Source organism: Neodiprion virginianus, chromosome 4 (genome assembly GCF_021901495.1).
Source record: "Neodiprion virginianus isolate iyNeoVirg1 chromosome 4, iyNeoVirg1.1, whole genome shotgun sequence".
Classification (NCBI taxonomy): Eukaryota; Metazoa; Arthropoda; class Insecta; order Hymenoptera; family Diprionidae; genus Neodiprion; species Neodiprion virginianus.
This window is the reverse complement of record NC_060880.1, coordinates 31,321,675-31,341,742: the sequence shown is the minus strand read 5'-3', so window position 1 is coordinate 31,341,742 and position 20,068 is coordinate 31,321,675. Positions and strand designations below refer to the sequence as shown.

The 20,068-nt window shown below is 37.2% G+C and overlaps 2 protein-coding genes across 3 annotated transcripts; both read left to right on the top strand.

The window, feature by feature from the left end:
- The first annotated feature begins 471 nt into the window (after positions 1-471).
- Positions 472-7,095, top strand: LOC124303633 (uncharacterized). Its single transcript, XM_046761096.1, has 4 exons — positions 472-1,050; positions 2,350-2,472; positions 4,873-4,996; positions 5,924-7,095. The coding sequence occupies exons 1-4, from the start codon at positions 941-943 to the stop codon at positions 5,972-5,974; spliced, it is 408 nt and encodes a 135-aa protein (XP_046617052.1). The 5' UTR covers positions 472-940; the 3' UTR covers positions 5,975-7,095.
- Positions 7,096-8,124: 1,029 nt separating this feature from the next.
- On the top strand, positions 8,125-19,988 carry LOC124303587 (protein son of sevenless). 2 transcript variants are annotated; one of them, XM_046760970.1, is made up of 20 exons: positions 8,125-8,758; positions 9,707-9,970; positions 10,092-10,175; positions 10,312-10,392; positions 12,752-12,928; positions 13,187-13,395; positions 13,681-13,864; positions 14,586-14,832; positions 14,914-15,144; positions 15,394-15,757; positions 15,886-16,078; positions 16,206-16,442; positions 16,559-16,714; positions 16,866-17,048; positions 17,145-17,262; positions 17,355-17,644; positions 17,717-17,945; positions 18,110-18,432; positions 18,505-18,760; positions 18,996-19,988. In XM_046760970.1, exons 1-20 carry the CDS (start codon positions 8,651-8,653, stop codon positions 19,085-19,087), a joined length of 4,026 nt encoding a protein of 1,341 aa, XP_046616926.1. In that variant the 5' UTR covers positions 8,125-8,650; the 3' UTR covers positions 19,088-19,988. The 2 variants fall into 2 exon arrangements, with proteins under 2 accessions (XP_046616926.1, XP_046616927.1); XM_046760971.1 differs by having other exon boundaries at positions 10,312-10,394; positions 12,751-12,928; positions 19,201-19,988.
- Positions 19,989-20,068: the final 80 nt, after the last annotated feature.

Genomic DNA, 20,068 nt, shown 5'->3' with positions numbered 1-20,068 from the left:
AGTTCGAGTACGTGTCCGACATGAATCTGTCACCGAGTCATCGGTAAGTTCAACCGGATATTGTAAAAATTTATCTGCCATCGCGTAGCGGAAGTTAAAAAAAGAAAAAAAAAAATGAAAAAAAACGAGGCGATGATCAGAGATCAACTATCGCAGAATCAAGTTGCGGAAAATGATATTAGCCGAAAGAGTGCTATTCGGATAAAATATAAAATTTATTCGGGTGAGGAAGAATCAAAGTCTCGAATGAGAACTATAAACTGTAGTTTTATATTGTTTATTTTTTTTTTTTTTTGAAACCGTTGTCCTGCAGGAAACATAGGAAAATGAAAATCTCGGGGAAAAGTTCCTTCGGTAAAAAGAGTGGGTGTCTCCCTATCGCGGATCAAGTTAGACTTATACCCGACCTGCAGCGGGTGAAGAGGGGGGAGCGTCGGTTGGGCGCCGAGTATATATACGGAGCAAAGTCAGCACCGTGCAAGAGTTCGCAAGAGACAAGCGGAGAGATAAAGACATATTATACCTACATAGAAGGGAAGAGAAGAAGGAGAGGAAAAAGGAGAAGAAGAAAAATTCAACAAACAGTTGTATAAGAAAAGAAACGTCGTTATTAACATCGTTGCGAAGATATATCGAAGAAAAAAACATTTAAGAAGTAAAGTTGTAAACGCCGAACGATCTTCTCGACGTTAAACAAACCCTCGTTTCGTTAACGTCACTGCCTATCGCCACCACTACTGCTACTGCTACTTTTACTGTTACTCGTTATTCGTTATTCGTATCCGTGCCCACTTTTCGTGATCGCAGTGCAGCAGAGATTACAAACCTGCAAGTGTCGCAATCGTCGTCAACCCCCTGAGTGATTATTATTGTTTGCTTTTTCTTTCGTACATTCGCCGAGTTCTTCGCAAGTGTAATTACATTCCCATATCGTGAAACAATGAGTTCGCCAGTCAAGAGGATGACCATTTTCACAACCGCCGGTGCCGTTCTTCTGGTTCTCGCATTGCTGGCTACAGACACCGATGCTCGACCATCGGGACCTCTCAGGTTGGAACAAACTTCTTTCGTCGAGTTTTTAATAATCATCGTATAATTGATCATCTGGCCGAGACATCGGCTAGCAAAATTGTCAATTTTTTCACCCATTGTGAAGAGTTGAATATTGCCTGATAATTGCACGCCTGGGATTGAGAATTGAGAATTTGAGAAGGCAACTTTCATACTGATCTTTACAAATTATTAATCATATAGAAATTCATTGATCGTGATTGGTTTTTCTCTTCACCTTTCTTTTGCATTAGCGTTTTGTTTTTTTTTTTTTTTTCTTTTCTACAGAGAAATAAAAGATGGAAGCTAACTTGAATTCTCGCGTCGCAAAGATGCCCAGTTAAATTCAACAAGTTTTGCCTGGCGCGGTTTCCGCCATTTTATTATTACTTTTCGCGAGGTCGTTTAATCCTCAAGAATATATGTACATATTTACACGCGAAATTATAATAAGGGATAGCAATGTCTTGTGTAGTTTTGGTATTATCATAAAGACGAAAGTTTCTCCCCATGTTGTTGCATAAAATTACTTAATTTTACCAAACTTCGTTTCACTTAAAGCTCAACTTCCGCGTCTATGCGTATACGTTATAAATATGACAACTCGGTGAACGATAATCTTGCACATTGCTGTGTCACCACGTATATTACACATAGAATGATAATTATCAAAGTTGCACGAGCGAATGTATCACATATTTATCGTATTTTTCTCCCATACGAATTATACATATATATATATACATACATATATATTGTATATATGTATGTATATATGTATGTATGGAATTGAACGCATGCACGCAGAGTGAATGAGAGATTCATCGACATTATTACCATGCGCTTCCATCATGCGTGTGTTGAACATTTAAAACGCAGTACGTTCACTCTCGTGCAATTATGTTACGAGACACGCGTACGCACGCGGACAGATCTCTGTTCCACTTATCGTTAACAACTTTTTTATCTTCGTTGACGTAAAAGTTCATTGGTGTATACGAGCTGTACGTAGAATCGTCTATGCGTGTAGAGTGATGCAATAAGATTGAAGTTACCGATCATTCAAACGAAAATTTCGTCACGCTAAGCTTACTTCTCTAGACATTGCACGCAGTCAAGTGATTTATTGGCATAGTGAAATATGTCAGATGACAATAATGCTGAATCTTTAAACAGACATGATCCAAAAATTGAAAATACGGAAATAATGTTCGAAGCTTGGGACGGTTTCTCACGCTTGCGTAAGTCACTCGAATGATGAGGCTTAATTGAACCTGTGTTCTTTCGCAATGATTACAGCAGGCAGAAACGAGTATCCGATCAGCGTCTGGCGGAACTTGAGACGTTATTGGCACTGTCGAAATTACGTGGGCGGCTGGTTACCGTACCCGTTGCATTCGGCCAAGTTGATCCGACTATAATGTAAGTATATTACGTATTCCAAATTAACGTCGCTTCTTCTTCTCCCGGATGAACTTTGCCAATCTTCTACCGCGTGAAACATTTCTTATAACTTGATGTTCGTTAAGAGGCAGAGAAAGAGACAGCGAGAGAGAGAGAGAGTGGCTTTTGAACGTCTCGCAGTCGGACCATAGTAACCTGAAAACTCTTTATATTTTCGTTATTCGTTGACGTGCTTCCGGATCTCAGGCACTTGACGTGCCAGACGAAATTGATGACAACGTTAACCTCGCAATTTGTTAACCAAAGGGAACTCCCGAATATGCCAGACCGTAAATTATGAACGATTTCTTAACCGATTGTACAGACGGAAACCATCGTCGACGTGAGCGCGAGTCGTGATTGTTACATGTCCCATCATGTGCGTATATAATATACGTGCAAAACGATCACGTGGGCATGCACAATCCACTACTGAAATAATCTATTAATGTATCTGTGCAAACGACAAAGTGTTCGGTAGAAAACCGGTAAAAACTGGATACAATTCTTATCAGGTATAATAAGTCGTGCACGGCGTGCAGAGTGGCAATCCTCCGTTGGATTTTCTAGTTTAGGCTGCACGTCCACTTGCACCTAATCTTGTGTTCGTTAATACGTGTCTACTTCAATTGTGCACGTTTTATCAATTAGAAAATTGGAAAGAGTTATACACTTTGCTGTAATTTGAAACACGTCCACCCGTAAATCCATTCAAGCTTACGTGCGAAGTCTAAACGTTATATTCATACCTCTGATCCCCTATATTGATACATATGTTTGTCCGATACGCGTGAAAATTGATCTCGGTCTACCCTTATTCAAGTTGGATTGGTCGTGGCGCTTATCGGACAAACGATTCTAATGACACGTTGTTACGTGAGATTGTCGGGTGGTATTTCTCTGCGCGTTTGAATACGAAGAATAAAAATTCTTCATTCTCTCTCAACGATTTTTATAAATAATCGATAATTACTCCGTTACCTAGTATTATTTTAATTTGAAATACGCTTGATGTTTTTTTTTAATCAATGCTTCACGTCATTCAATCGTTCAGGGGTCTAATTCCACCTCCAGGTCACACGTCTTACACTCCTTGCACGCTTTCTTCAATTTTACTGGTTGAAACCACAGGTTAATAAATTTGTAAAAGGAAAATAAAAAAACAACAGGTGTGATGAGTAACATTATATGTACATTTGCATACACGGCACGGGTGTGAGCGATTTTCTGCGAATCGACGAGCATCGATATTCAATTAACAAGTCCAGACGCGATAATGTAAAGCATTGTAATTACTATATTGATCGGTGAAAATGTGTCATCATATTTCGTACCTGACATTATACCATTTTACCGTCTAGTGAGTCAGTGGCCGATTCGAAATTTTATCAAATTTTATCACGCGCGTATACGTACCGGAGCATTTGTCGTTTACGTGAAAGATAAGCTGACAATGAGAAGTGCCGACATTCCAGACCGAGTGATCACTACACGCATTAACTTCTTCAGCTGCCAATAATAACCCCTTTCAAGTCGCTTTTCGAACTGTTCACCAATCTGAGTCAGTCGATTAAAAGACATACTTTAATCGTTTCTTAGAATTAAATTTAACATTTGAATAGAACGATAATCATTCGCGGAGATCGAAACATTGCAAAACTTCATAATGGAATAATTTGATTTTTCGGAACGCTCCGCAAAATATTTACACACATCTACCGCGTACGTGTGAAATTGAATTGATACGATATTTTTTTTTTTTTCTATGTAGTCCTTTCGGGGAACAAGTGGGATGCTTTTCAGATGAAACACGTACCTGCTTAAGTATATTCCGTTACCTGTCTTGCCTCGCTCTCTTTTAATGTATTGAGAAATATAAAAAATGCCAAAGAAGTTCCTACGGTAATTAAATCTGCAGCGGGCAAAAGCCTGACGCAATAATACCTACTTTATATCTACACCCCGTCAATTTGTCACTGTTCCGGTAATGGAGCATTTAACTCGGTTATCGTTCTCGAGTCTTTTGCATTTATATCTTTCTGCCTTGTAAAACGGGGCCGCAGAGAATGAAAAAGAAAAAGAAGAAGAAACGACACTTTTGTGCACAACTAACGATTTATTCCTCCACTTGCATGTGCTTCGCTGCAAATGCAAACGCATCTTATTCTTCTAAATTACAATTAGATGCCGGTGAGTTCGCGTTCACTTCCGGGTTGTAGAATTTATCACGCAATGAGAATGGCGCGAACCATATTCGAATTGTTTACCACAATCTCAGTGCGGTTCAGTAATTGTTTGTTGTTAATTGTTCTTCTCTTTTTTTTTCGCACCTTATCCTGACCCGCGCGTTAATTTATCTTTGTCTCTTCTCTGTTTTAGTGGCCGCAGGCGGCGATCCATGGAAAGTGGGCTTCAAAGACTTCAACGGCTTCTGCAAGAAGCTGAAGAACGAGACTCTCTGTCCGCTGGTCAAGAAAGTGACGAATCTTTTCAATCGTATTTTGTAAGTTCAGTTTCTGCTCGCTGCTTTATACCCAGTACATAGTATATAATAATAATTTTTACCGCAGTTCATACTACTCGACTTTCAGGAGAATTTCTTTTATTCTTTAAAACCGATTTTACATATCTTATTGCAAAATATAGCTGAACCTTTTATTAATTAGGAAAACACCGAATTTGTTTTCTTCTTCGTGGAAGGAGTGATAAAATTTTTTCGTAAATGTCGATCTTTTACCTCCTTCACTACTGCACTCTATTTAATGAGAAAACTATGTAAACATGGACCTTGATTTCATATCTCACAACAGTAGAATTTCATCGGGTATAAACTGATAAAAACAGATTCCATTTAGTTAACGTGGCACATGCATCCGCTTCAACGAACTAATAATTGTAATACGCCTCACAGTACTTACTAATTGTCACTTTCACTGACTGCATCTGGCCAGAAAATACAAATGAATATTGCAATTTTTGAAGTCAGGCAGAATTCAGAGTTCCACGATCTGAAACATCAGCTGACTCATATAATTACTTGCAGTTTCGCAATTTATATTCGGGTAGAGCAACTTGTACCACTTCATAACCAATTAGACGCGTTTTACTCATTGAATTTGAATGATCTCATTCACAGGTGAAATTAATTACGAGTACGCGTTATAATATAAAGTTTGATTCAACTATTTCGTCTACTTTATCACACACGCTCATAGCGAATGTCGGTGCATTCAATCGTTGGGGAATTTCCATCAGCGAGACTTATCATCCCGTTGACTAACCTATTAATTAATTAGAGTTGTAGCAATAATTTAGAATTCTAATAAACTACACTCGTGATTTACGCAATTTGTAGCATGTGAACCGTGTTAGCATTAATTCATCTTGGCATATTCATGTCAACTCATGTTTCGCCTTTTTTTGGTTCCAGAACAACCATCAACATCGACAAGGGGAGGAGACGGAGGAACAATTAGTATAATTTGAAAAACTTACGGAGATGTTTTAAGAAGTCAACCGAGAGGTTCTCAGCCCTCGTCCCTCTACAGTATTAGCGGAAAAACTCTGCCGTCTGATTTTTAGTTTAATTTTTATGCTTTAGTCTAAATTTTTTTTTTCTTCCTTTTTTTTTAAGATGAATCAAACGATTCCACTATATGTCTCGTGCGTTAATCGTAACAAGAACTGCGCTACGAAAATTTGATATTCCATTCTCTATATATTAAAAAAAAAAAAAGAATTTATATCAAAGATTCCGAGCGTAATATGGTCTGCACTGGCGAATAGATGTAGTGTACGGTGTGTGTAACTGATGGTATTTTCCGAAAGTATTTCGTACATGTCATAAATTTTAGTAATTTATTTAATTTATATTTAATATGTATGCTAAATTTTTTTATTTATTCAATTTACCTAATTTATTGACGTTAAGTATATATTATAAATATAATATATTCTTACTTTTAATTTTCTACCGTTTTCTATTCCGTTTATTTAATTGAAAAATTCATGCTCAAATGAATGATACGTCTACATGCCGAATTAAATCGTATATACGTATGATATATATAAGATAAAATTTTGCAGCTCAATTATTAAAAAATAACGATGAAACTATTGAAAATCCATTTGTTGAATTATTTCTACGATATTTAGTACTTCAGTAAATTGCAACAGTCTTTGCTTCGAAATAACATACATTCAAGACAGTATCTAATTTTAGTGATTACTGTTAGAGTGATTTATAAGCTGTAGTATTTTAAGAATTTACGTAAGTCCATATGTGCTACATATTTGAATAGAACGTTTCGGTAAAACCATGAGATTTTATCACTTTTAAACTGACAGCAAAGATCAAATTATGTATTTAACGTTCCGTAAAGAGAGATTTATTTATTATCATTTCACCATTTGTATCTCAATTACATGTGATATATTTAAGATGTTATTGTTAACGGCTGCTTTGTCATTTTATTTATTCAAATTATGCACGTGTTGTTGTCTACCGCATTCGCCGGAATGTGAAAATATATTAATTTCATGTCCATAGACAACCTGCTACTGTACGTGAGTGCGTACGCAATAAAATTAATCCACATAATACATTTATCAAGCTCTTCGTCTGTACCTCCCAAACATGCTGTTACAGTTTGTGAAAATTAAAACCGAAATTAAAAACATTTAATTTTAACGAAACCGTTGCTTCGGGTACTGAAAACGAATGCAGTTTGGTCGCTTTTCCTACTCGTAACTATTAATTGGATTTTGTGCAAAAAAATTCATGTACTATAAGATCTATTACCTAACAGACTTTGGACTGTATGCATCGTGTATGCAAATTATAATACTGTAGTTTTTTTTTTCTTAATTTCGTCTCAAACGATAATTGTGAAAAGACACCAAAAAGTAATTAGTATTTACTGTTTTATATGATTCATGCGAAGTGCTGTGAACAACCTTGAAATTCGTTTAATGGATAAACTGATTCTCAGTAATGCATAATATAATTGATGAAAATATCATTTACGTAACTGTACAGTAAATAATGATCAATGTCAATGATGTGCGTCACGATGTTCCCATGCCTGGTTATAGGCCACCGGACATACATATCGATGTGCATGGTAGGCTGCTCAATTCCTTTTACCTACGGTCTTACCACGAGGTAATACTAACTACTTCGTGGGTTTTACCACGCACTAGACGTGAATACGAAAGTTAGACAAGTTAATACTTATGTCAGAGGTGCATATACAAATTAAAATAAAATTGCTCTTGAAATTAATTCATCGCAATGTTTTATAATATTATTGGAATAAATTACATTTAATTAAAAAAAATCTACACAAAACAACACGGCATATTTCGGTTGAAGAAAGAATCAAATAGGAACGCCTAGCGCATAAACGACGTTTAAAATATGCTGACATACGTATTTATGTACAGTAATGTCCAATTATGAGTTCCCCGCGTGGTAATGGGTAATAGTATCGGTACGAGTACGTATTATCCGGGAGGCGCGTATACAGTCATCGACAAAAAATTCCAGCAAGATTGAGTAAAGATATGTTTCGCGGGGTATGGACGTTGTTCGATATATATCGCGTTAGTGAGACGAGTCGACGAGTATCGCAATATCGATCGCAACGCGGAGAGCGAGCTCGCGCAATGGCAGTTCTCGATACTGGTGGGTCTCTCTGAACGACGTTTTGATAAGAAATAGTTGAAAGGAGGTGAAAAATGTGCAAAGACAGGGAATACAAGGAGCTAGGGGATCGGCGAAAAGTGATATCGAGGTTAAACAGTGCGGGAAAACGGAGAAGTGGACGAAAAATGGGTGAAAAGGTTTAGCTGTCGCATCTTTGCAGCGAGAACGAGAGGGAGAGAAAGAGAGAGAAAGAGAAAGCGAGAGAGCGCGAGCGAGAAAAAGAGAGAGAGAGAGAGCGAGAGAGGAAGAAAGAGTGAGAAAGACAAGAAGAGATGTCTGCGCCCCGAACGACGGACGGATAGACGAACGTCTCTGTCAAGTTTTTGTGATTTTTCTAAAAACGTGTCTCGCGAACTAGAGAGAGACTCAGTCTATTTGTGAGAGAAAATAATGTATATCGAATGTGAAATTTGTTCAACTTGAATCAAATCCGCCAGTTAACCAAGTGAGATGTTTTCAACGCCGGCGTCTGTGGTGGGCGAGTCGTCGGGCTACGACTTTGAGAAAGAAGAGAACGCCGCCAAGTGGAAGGGGGTGTTTGTCAACTCCCTACGCAAGGTTTGTTTTCTTCAGATCCTCATTCACGATCCGTCTTTTCCCTAAACGATCGCCACGCGCACTTTCCACAATTTCCGAGCCTCCTTCACGGCTCTCTTTCCTCAATTATTACTACCTTCAGACTTCTCTGGCGATGTTACTACACACCAGTTCGCTCGTATGCACACGTACAGCCTTGTCAAAGTCAGGTGACACCCCGCATTTACTCTTTTCAATCAGCTGGTGTATTCTATCAACTTTGTATCACCTTTCGGGTAATCGTTTGTAAAGTAACTTATTCAATTGTAGAACAACAAATCGAAATATTCTCATTTCCATTTTATCGTCAAATCTTAAGCTTACAGAACTTCATTTATATGGATTCGATTTATACCATAAAATGTACAATGAAAATCTACAAATAATTAAATTAAATTATATGCATCGCTAACGTTTGCTAAAAAATAAAGCGCAAATTTTCCACCATTATTTATTCATTAGTGTCGTTTTATTGACAAGGATGATGATTTTAGAGTTATTGAAAAGTTATTTGTAGTAATTTATAAAAGTGATATCTTCAAAGAAATGGAGTTGAAATTCGTAATGTTAATGTAACTATGTATTTTTTTCTAAAGAAAAATCAATCTTACAATGTCAGAATTGACTGAACTTGAGTAAATCATTACGAAGCAACACAGACACACTGTTTCATAACTTAATTGCTTCTGAATCATAAACAAAATGGCAAACTCATGGTTTTTGCAACAATATTTTGTTACATTAATGGTATTAATTTTAACCTCAGTAAAAAACACAATCTGTCCTTTTGTTGCCACAGAAACATACAGCTTTCTTTAGCAAAATCTGATTAATCTGTAAATTGGCCAGAATTCCTAAGACCAGTGTGGCAACCAATCATTCGTGTTTACTGCTACGTTTGACTTCGCTTATTGATCTCTTTTATTGCAGGTATTGGAACAGGTTCACCCGAGTTTGGAAGCGAGGCAAGACGCACTTGATTATGTGGAAAGTTTGATCCTTCGAATGCTAGGAATGTTGTGTGGCCGACCTCCACCACACACTCCTCAAGATGTTGAAGAACGTGTTAGGCGCACTTTTCCAACGCCAATTGATAGGTGGGCTTTAAGCGACGCCAAGGAAGCATTAGAAAAGGGAAAGAAAAAATCGCCTCTTGTATTACCTGTGGATAAAATACATCAGCTGCTACAAAAGGTTTGTAGTACAGATTAGATTTAGGTTCTCACTTGAATCTACAATATTTTTAAACGTAACCTTGTTCTCAGGCGATTGGACTATTTAAATATACACTCTGAATTCTGATTTTTAATTGCAGGAAGTATTGCAGCACAAAATTGACTCGCAAGTCAGCTTGTTCGTTGTAGCCGTACTGGAGTACATTTCGGCTGATATTCTGAAGGTTTGTAATTTTGAACACTCCATTGTCCTACTAAGTGTCTTAGTACAGAAAACCTTATTGCCGTAATTGCCTCGCAGATATTTTAGTATTTAGGTTTAAACTGTTTCAATTAATGAACAACAATGTTTTTGTTCAGTTGGCTGGAAACTATGTTAAGAATATACGCCATGTTGAAATTTCCTGTCAAGACATCAGGGTGGCGATGTACGCTGACAAGGTAACATATGACTTACTGAAATTTTGCCATTTACACTATATTTAATTTGTCTGTGTCCTTTGGCTCAACATTCACTACATTCCTGTTGTACATCAAATATTAATTAGTAAATTAAATTAGTAAAATTGAATTGGAAAGTCCGTCCTAAATATATGAGGGATCATTTTTATTTACTTTTTTCAAGTAAGTAGACTAGTGGAACAAATTCAAACAAGTTATTTCCATGTCAGTAATCGGAAAAATTTTCTGAAAATTCCAAACATATATACTGAAATTCTTTCTTTTTGTTTAATAAATACTAATTTCTTCAAGATTAAGTTCATCGTTGTACATGGAACAGCTACAATAAAATTATTGCAACCCCAAAAATCGAAATAATTTCTATGAATTGTTTAATTATACGTTTCTACGTCACCTTAGTGTCAGAAGATTTTGTGGAACTTTGGGCCTACTTATCATTTTTTCATACAATGTAACATAGTTTATAGTTATAAGCTTTATCTAGGTAATAAGTTGGATTGAGAACAATTAGTGTTACGAGATAGAAGGGTTCTGAAATAAATGTAATTCATTTGCATCAGCTTATCGCTATCAAGTATTCGTACGGTTATTGAAAAATGTTTCGTATGTCAAAAATTCAATTTGCTATCTGTACATGTGTATTGACTTTGAAAAAGTACGGATTTTACAGAAATGAAGTTATCAGGAATCACATATGACATTCGTTAAAAGTATTTTTCTGGAGATGTGGTTATTTGTCGTGTTTTGTTCTCTTGGTTTTCTTTTCCCCCTCCCTTATGAAATTCACATTGCAATTTAGTATACATAATACAGAACATATGTTGACTCGTCAAAGGGGGCTATAAATTGCAAACAAATCTTAGAAGTTAGTAATAACCGTTGTTGTAATCCAAAAACCACTGACTGGCTATGCTAGATTAGACACAGGCTAAGTGGTAATTGTGGCTGCAAATGTTCTCTGCTTGGTTACATGCTTTCCACCAACTAAAAACAACACCAACAATGTTCGCCCTCTACTCACGCTGTTCTAGGTGGTACGTACCTGCGACGCCCCCGTAGAAAGTTATTTGAACACATTCAGTAATTATTACATTTTCATGATCCTCTAATCGTTTGTGAAATTTTGTGAACAACGGAGCTAAATAACTAACTTTTTATGATACTGTAAATTACTGGAAAAAAAAAAATTTGGCAGGCTTACTGTTTTTCATAATAATTAACATGGTACTCCATTTGTGTCAAAATAGGTAATTAAAGTAAATTTCTTCCCTACAACACAGCCCACAACTCAAGCGGGCTTATCGTATCTATTCATTAGTGAATTATCACATGCTACGACATTAATTAGCTCACGTTGTTGCTGTTTGATACTTGTATACTAATTAGAAAAATCTACGATCAACTCTACTTGAAATTCTTTGTCTCGAGTTCATCATTAAACTAGCATGCGCGAGTAACCATTTCTGGAATACCAAGCATGAAAATTGGCACACTTGGAATGGACTACGTTCAAGGTTTATGCTAATGCTCAACATTGATATTTCTGGTTTACTATTATATTGTATCTGTAATAGATTTGAGGTGTACAACTTTTATTTTAAAAAATTTTTTTTACCCATGGTTGGTATATATTCTTATAAATTAGCTAATGAATGTTTTGTGCCTATTATTTTGTTTCTTTTTCATATTTGTCACTTAGACTGAGAAATCAATTTAAATTTAAATCTTTTACCTGTCTATATGTTGTTGACCCTTTATTCAATCTTGCGTGGGTTCATTTCAAAAACCATCGACCGCAAGTAAATGTTCTTGTAATATTTATTCTAGACTCAGTCTTGGTAGAGTCTTTGCCACTTCTTTAAGCAGTCAGTTTTCCGTTATTGGACACCTCAGCCTACGTATTGCCTATTCAACTCTTGGCTGTCTGCATTTAACCATTCAATTCAAATTTAATTACTGTTACGTCTGCCACTATGAACCTTACTTTGCCGCGCGGCCTGTGCTGTAGCGGCTAAGCTACAGCAGTTGGCTCACTAATTCACATGTGGATAATGTTCAAAACTCAGTGATATATTTTTACTGTATTCCAACTATGTCATTATTTCAATGTGCGAACAAGGTGATCCTGTCTTTGTCTGCTTTTCATAAGCTGTTGGTTCTGTCTGCGACAAAATTTGTTCCGACAATCTCAACATCCTGTCTGTTATATTCTCATTGAGTATATGCCTACTTTTCTGCAAATTTCCTTCATACCTACTTTGGATATTTACATATTCTTAATGGAATATATTTGGAAGCACTGTTCAATCGTTTCTCATAAATTCCCATCCTTCAACAGGTCCTGTTGGATATGTTCTATCAAGATGACTGTACCGAAGGTCCCCAAAGTGGCTTAGGTGCGGTTGTATCAGTCGATGATCCAGGACCATCCCCACGAACGTCTTACGAAGATTTTGTTCGTGACCTTATACATGATGAACGACACTATCTACGTGATCTCCACATGATAATCAAAGTATGTACATTATTGATGTAACATAAAAATATTTGGAAAGATCTTTGTTATTTAGATTTTCCAAAGAATTTATTTTTTTATTTCCCTAACATTTATATGCATATGTTTCAGTTCTGTATTTTTGATTTGAGCTATGTTAAGTATTTAGTATCTTTTATAACAATCGCAAATGTCGAGTCCAAAAAGTGAATAATGAAATCCACGTGCTAGCATTAATTACTAACAATCTCAGTGTTAGTAAGCATTTGTTTATCGCAGGTGTTTCGTGAAGAGATAGAAAAAATGGCTCAAGGTCCCCACGAACTCGATGCACTATTTAGTAATATAATGGATATTTATGAAGTAACGGTAACACTGTTGGGAAGTTTAGAGGATATTATGGAAATTACGGAAGAGAAACAGACTCCTACGGTTGGATCCTGTTTTGAAGAATTGGCTGAGGCTGCAGAGTTTGATGTGTACATAAAGTACGTGAGTTACAATATTTATATTTCATTAGAATATTTTACAGAAAATGGTATGTGATCGATAAATTCTTCTTTTATTTACGTGTCAAATAAACGGCTTCTTATAATAAAAAAAAAAAAAAAAACGATTGGAGGCCGAAGATAAATTTACATAAATATGATTCACATAATTCTTCTAAAAACGATTTCTGAATTGAATAAAATATAATTCGAATGTTTCAAATTCGAACACAGATTTTCAAAATAACACTACAGATGATCAACTTTGAATGAATCTTAATACAGATATGCGAGGGACATGAACAGTCCGACCAGTAGGGAAGTCCTGACGAAGTTATTAGCTAGACCAGAGTCCAACGAAGCATTGCGGACAGCAGGTCATGGGTTTAAGGAAGCTGTAAAATATTATTTACCAAAACTATTGCTTCAACCTGTATGGCACTGCTTCTTGTACTTTGACTACATTAAGGTGAGTGACATAGACATGATATTATGTTTATGAGAAATTTTTATGAAAATTAAACGTGCCTTTCATAACGTTATACTTTATTATTTATATAAAGCGGTTTGGAAATCATCATATATCAATATCATAAGGTTTGATTCACTTCGAAGCATTAAGGGAAATGCGACTTTCATGATTGTCAAAATTTTCAGTATGAAACAAAGCTTGCACTGAAACACTGCTCAATTATTTCGGCTGTCAAAATTCGCCAGTACTAAAAATGATAACCTTGATAAAAAACGACCAGAATGCAAAGACTTTTGTGTTGTTTTATGGGAATAATAGCTTTGATGTGTGCTTCAGCTATAGCAAAATTCATTTATTGGAGTCTTCTTATAGGTCTAGTGGCAATGACTGTATATTATGCCTATGATTTGCTCAAGTGCAGATTCTACCGACGCCGAAATTATGGTTATTATTTTTCACTAGTCCAGCACATAATTCATATTTTACACGATATCACTTGATATCGCTACAGAGTTGATTTTATTCTTTCCTTAACTACTACCTAGGTTCCTAAGCTAGGATTTAACACACCGATGTATAAACAGTTTTAGTCATTGTTTAGTTACATTATACTCATACCTCATTGTCACAACTGTTAATTGACGTGTTACCAATTTTATTTATTGCATCGCCACAAAAGTACTAAATTAATGTCATACTCGTTATTCATCAATTACAGGTGTTACATAACTTGACTCCAAATTCAGACGATCGTGAGACTTTAGAACAAGTGCAAGGTCTTTTGCGACCTCTGCAAATGGAACTGATGAAATCCGTCGTAAATCTTCCAAAAAAAGACACAGGCCTACGGATGCAAAGTAGGGTAAGAAGGCAAGCTGCACTTGAGAAGACTAGTGAATTGCAAAAGACTGTCGATGGTTGGGACCAAAGGGATATCGGGCAATGCTGCAACGAGTTTATAAGAGGTGATTAGTTCGCAACATTCGTCGTAAATACCAGGGCAAAATTCCGAACTGTAATTTTGACGTGATTGTGTCCGATGACAGAGGATATGCTAGGAAAAGTTGGAAGCGGCGGGCGAAGATTAACCGAAAGGCGAGCTTTTCTTTTCGATGGGCTCTTGGTACTCTGCAAACCAACTGGAGGAAAAAGAGTGAGCGTTAGTGTCGGACCGGTTGCGGTAGGAGGGGGACATCCGGCGCACCAAGTTGAACTCCGCCTGAAAGAGCGTTTTTTCATCAGAAAAGTGGAGATCATTGACAGAGAAGACACTGATGGTCAGTTACGTTACTTTACTGAGTAAACGTAAATGCAATAATCAAAGATTATTAAAACATGTAAAATTAATTTTCCAACAAATACGATACGTTAAAATTACTGAAATTCTCTGTTTGTTGAATATTGAATGGTGTTAGCCTTAAAATTAATTTTTTGAAATTTTACAAATAAGTTGATCAAACATTTATTTCTGGTAACACTTCCAATTTTTCACTGGTTCATTTACTCATTAACAAAAATCTTCACAGAATTGAAAAACACTTTTGAAATTGCTCCAAGAGACCACCCAAATGTTACACTCGTTGCAAAATCTCCCGAAGACAAAAATAGCTGGATGGCCGATCTTGTAATGCTTAATACTAAAAGCATGCTAGAGAGAACGCTTGACAGCATACTGTTGGATGAAGAAACGAAACATCCTTTAAGACTTCCTCCACCTCATTTGTACAAATTTTCCGAACAAGATTCCCCTGAAAATATAGTACTGGAGGCTAGAGAAAATGGAGGTGTGCCTCTGATCAAAGGTGCTACACTGATCAAACTGGTTGAAAGGTTAACTTACCATATATACGCAGATCCAGCTTTTGTACGGACATTCCTTACTACTTATAGGTAAGTTGGATTTAAGTGATTAAGGATGACAATGTTACATAGTGATTGCGTTTAGTTCAGCAGAGTAATGAATTGGCTTCACAATTTTCTCTTGTAATGACGAAGATTGTGTTCTGATATTTCAATAGGAGTTTTTGCTCGCCCCAAAAGCTTTTGTCTTTGCTCATCAAGAGGTTTGACATACCAGAGCTTTCGGTAGTGTATGGAGATGAGGACAAAGCACCAGGGTGTAAAGCTGGGGCTAGAGAAGACTGGAAAAGGTACAAAAAGGAGTACTGTCAACCTGTTCAATTCAGGGTTCTCAATGTTTTGAGGCATTGGGTATGTGTACAAAGTATCAAGTTTAATAATAGCTATTTTGATATTCTTAAACCGATCTTAAAACCAATAATAAAGTGCGATAAATTTTCTATACCCCTTTAATCTTCATTTGCATTTATTTTCACAGGTAGACCATCATTTTTATGACTTTGAACGCGACAGAGAACTCTTGGAGAAGTTACAGGCTTTTTTAGACACAGTAGGCGGAAAGTCGATGAGAAAATGGGTGGATTCAGTTATGAAAATTGTTCAGAGAAAATGCGAGCCATCCGAACAAAGGCCAATTACTTTCAGTTTTGAACGATCCCCACCTGCAATTGAGTGGCACCTTAAAGTTCCTGAAGAAACGTGGGGAATACTCACAGTGAGTGCATTTCCGTAATCGTAAATAGAATTTTGCTGAACCTTCGTTCATGATCATTGTATATCACATCATATTGCTTTACAAACACTTGACCAACATATTGCTGTTTTTTATAGTTACACCCTATCGAATTAGCGAGGCAATTAACGTTATTAGAATTTGAACTGTATAGAACAGTAAAGCCTTCAGAATTAGTCGGCTCAGTTTGGACCAAGAAAGATAAAGAACAGACATCACCAAATCTACTTAAGATGATTAAGCACACAAACAATGTAAGCCTTATGATTATTTACTGTATAATTTTTTATTAGTCATACTAAATATACTAAATCGAATTGTACATTAGAATACTAAAATTTGTGAAATATTCTCTCGAAAAAAAAAAAAATAAATAAATAAATAATTAATCTCTATACCCCTTAGGTCACACGATGGCTTGAAAAAACTATAGTGGAAGCCGAGAATTTGGAAGAGCGTGTTGCCATTGTGTCTCGGGCAATTGAAATTATGATGGTGCTACAAGATCTGAACAATTTCAATGGCGTTTTAGCTATTGTAAGTGCTATGGGTTCCGCGTCTGTTTATCGGCTGAAGTTCACTTTTCAGGTAAATCATGTAATTATCTGTTATTCGAATACCTAAGATTCTTAACTTACATCTCAAAGTAAGATGAGAAATAAATTGTGAATTACATTATCATAGCAAATACCGGCGCGATTGGAAAAGGCACTGGAAGACGCCCGAGAGTTGAATAGTGATCACTTTCGAAAGTACCAAGAAAAATTACGATCTATTAATCCACCTTGCGTACCTTTTTTCGGTAATTATGATATCCCAATATTTCATAACTGCTGTACCTTTAATATCTGGAATACCTGTTGACAATTGAATACATTTGTAAACCGTTCACAGGCATGTACCTGACAAATATTTTACACACTGAGGAGGGAAATTCTGACTATCTTCAGGGTAGTCCAGAGCTGATAAACTTTAGTAAGCGACGGAAAGTTGCAGAAATCACAGGCGAAATTCAGCAGTATCAAAATCAGCCCTACTGTCTCAGCGTAGAACCTAGAATAAGACATTTTATTGAAAACCTTTCTCCTTTTGACCCCAATATGAAAGACGCCGATATAGGCAACTATTTGTATAACAAGAGTTTGGAAGTGGAGCCCCGAGGTTGTAGACAACCACCCAGAGTCGTAAGTGTCTCAATTGAACTTGACAAAACGACGGAATAAATTGTCTGATCACAAGTATGTTCTTTTTTTCAGCCACGTAAATGGCCGGATCTAAATTTGAAGTCGCCTGGCATCAAGGCAAGGAGTCTAAGTGGCAGATTACCAGCACCCTTGCAAGCAGTGACGACTACAGTCAAATTACATGATCCAGCGCCGGAAGCTCCACCTCCTCCTGAGTTGCCTGAAACTCCCCCGCACACCTCTCAAATGGCACCTCCGCATACGGGAGATCATAGCGTATTTGCTCCTGTACTACTAGGAGGTGGGCATTCCTCATTTTATATTACATCAAATTGAAAATACAAGATATTTGCTATGGAAACATGCTAAATATTTGGAAATGAAACTATTCCACAATCCCATGGAGTTATAAACTTAATACTCAAATTTGCCCTTCAATGATTGCTTTTTCTTGGCCTTTTCTAGGAACAGGCCCTCCACCTGGATCCCCTGGTCCTCTCAGTATGTCAGGTCTTTCGCTTGGCTCGCCTGGTAGCAGTCCGCAACTTGGATCGCCCGGTCACTTTCCACCACCGTATCACCAATCTCAGACAACCCACTTTGGTTTCAACTCGGGAACAATTAGCGTCGTTGGCGCCTTGACGGGTTTGTCATCCGGTGGGAGTCCTGGGGCTTCTATGCCTCCACCGTCGTCTCCTAGCCACTTACCTCCGAACCAACCGCCACCACCTTTACCCCCCAGATCTCACCGGAGACGAGACAGCTCTGTCAGTGAATCACCGCAGCAGGTGTGTTTTTTCGTTTTGTCTGAAAATTGCTAACACAGTGATGAGTTTTTTGTGTTCCCCGTTTGTTTTTAGGCTCGACAAGCTCCAAATGCTCCAATACTTCCACCACGAGAGGGTACTTCTCCGCCTCCTTTACCCCCACGGAGAGATGTACCCCCCATTATGCTACCACCTCGACTCTCGGCTACTCTGAACCCTAGCAGTTCAGGACTTTTGGCAAGGCGGAATTCCACTCTGGAAGCAACAGGACCAGTTCCCTCCCACCCTAGGCGGCACATGTCTTTCAACGGGCCTAGTCCCACCAAACTTCCCCCTGCTCAACCCAACGGTATATAGATGACAGTGTTCTGTTTGAATGTTAATCTTGATTCTCGTGTGCGATGTGATATCAATTTTTCAAACAGCGAGAGCCTCTTGTTTTCTTTGGAAAATGTTAGTGAGAATACTACAGATCATCCAGAAAGATCTTCGATTCTTTCATTTAACAAAAATAACAAATCCATCATATTTTAATAATCCTCAAATTTTGAATAACCTCGTAACAAATAGCATTTAATTTTCAGGATCAGTGACTCCTAGGTTACCACCGAAGCCGCTACCTGGAAGGCCACCGACGACAATGTTTAATTTCAGCGCCCCGCCTGGGCCTAGTTAAGCTCCTTCTCCCATTCCCTATTAATGAACTCCACAAGGCTGATTTGTACTCTTTTAAGTAAGCTTATGGAAGACAGTTATACGTTTTGTAAATTTTTATTTGTTTTTTTCTAGGTAGCTATTGAGTAGAGATTGCAAGAACGATCACACGCATCACGTTATTGTCATAAGTATTACAGTGCGACATTATTTACAGCATCTCTCACAGCTTTCACATCTTTCCAACAATTACTAACTTTGTTAAACTTGGTTTTCAACTGTCTGAAAAGATAAAACAGTGTGTTTTGTAGTACTGTTCGTAAAAAAAAGTGTGTAGTGTTAATTATAATAGACAGAACGACCTTCAACCCTAGAACGGCGCACTTTCGCAGCCGATCATTAACGATACACTTGGGTGTTTGCCACGTGGCCGACTTCAAAAAGCGGTGGTTGGGGCTGCAATGAAGATTTCTCTATAAACTCAACGAAGAATTTTCCGTTGAACGGTCAAGAATGCTGAGAAGTAGGATAAAGTCGAATTCTGCAACACTGATTTATAAAAGGACCACACGGTGGCGAAAAAGTACTGAGTGTTGCACACCCAGTGTACAATTCTAGGGTTAACTGTTGGAAAAAGTCCTGTTGTGTCACGTACATGTGTTCAAAAAGGATTTCTTTTTTGTTATTTGATTTCATTTAAATTATGTCATTTTATGTGAAAAATTATTATTTTATTTTTGTCCAAAAATATCTTTAAAAAAATGGAATTCAGAAGCACGTGAAACGTCAAAACATTGATGTAACCTCTGAGTGTGGTATGAAATGTTTCCTAGAATTTTACTGATTAGACTATAATCGAGCTTTGGCCCCCTTTCCAATTCCCAATCAACCCTGTCTACCCCCCCCCCCCCCCCCCTTCCCTCCCTCTCCCCCCAATACAACTGTGATACACTGTAAACGTGGGTATGTATGTTATGTAAAACTATACGTTTAGACTCGAAGA

Coding starts and splice junctions, on each gene's coding strand:
- LOC124303633 (XM_046761096.1), top strand. CDS start 941: ATGAGTTCGCCAGTCAAGAGGATGACCATTTTCACAACCGCCGGTGCC. Junction 2,473..4,872: donor CAAGTTGATCCGACTATAAT/GTAAGTATATTA, acceptor TCTCTGTTTTAG/TGGCCGCAGGCGGCGATCCA. Junction 4,997..5,923: donor AATCTTTTCAATCGTATTTT/GTAAGTTCAGTT, acceptor TTTTGGTTCCAG/AACAACCATCAACATCGACA.
- LOC124303587 (XM_046760970.1), top strand. CDS start 8,651: ATGTTTTCAACGCCGGCGTCTGTGGTGGGCGAGTCGTCGGGCTACGAC. Junction 14,833..14,913: donor CTGCAACGAGTTTATAAGAG/GTGATTAGTTCG, acceptor GTCCGATGACAG/AGGATATGCTAGGAAAAGTT. Junction 15,145..15,393: donor TGACAGAGAAGACACTGATG/GTCAGTTACGTT, acceptor AAATCTTCACAG/AATTGAAAAACACTTTTGAA.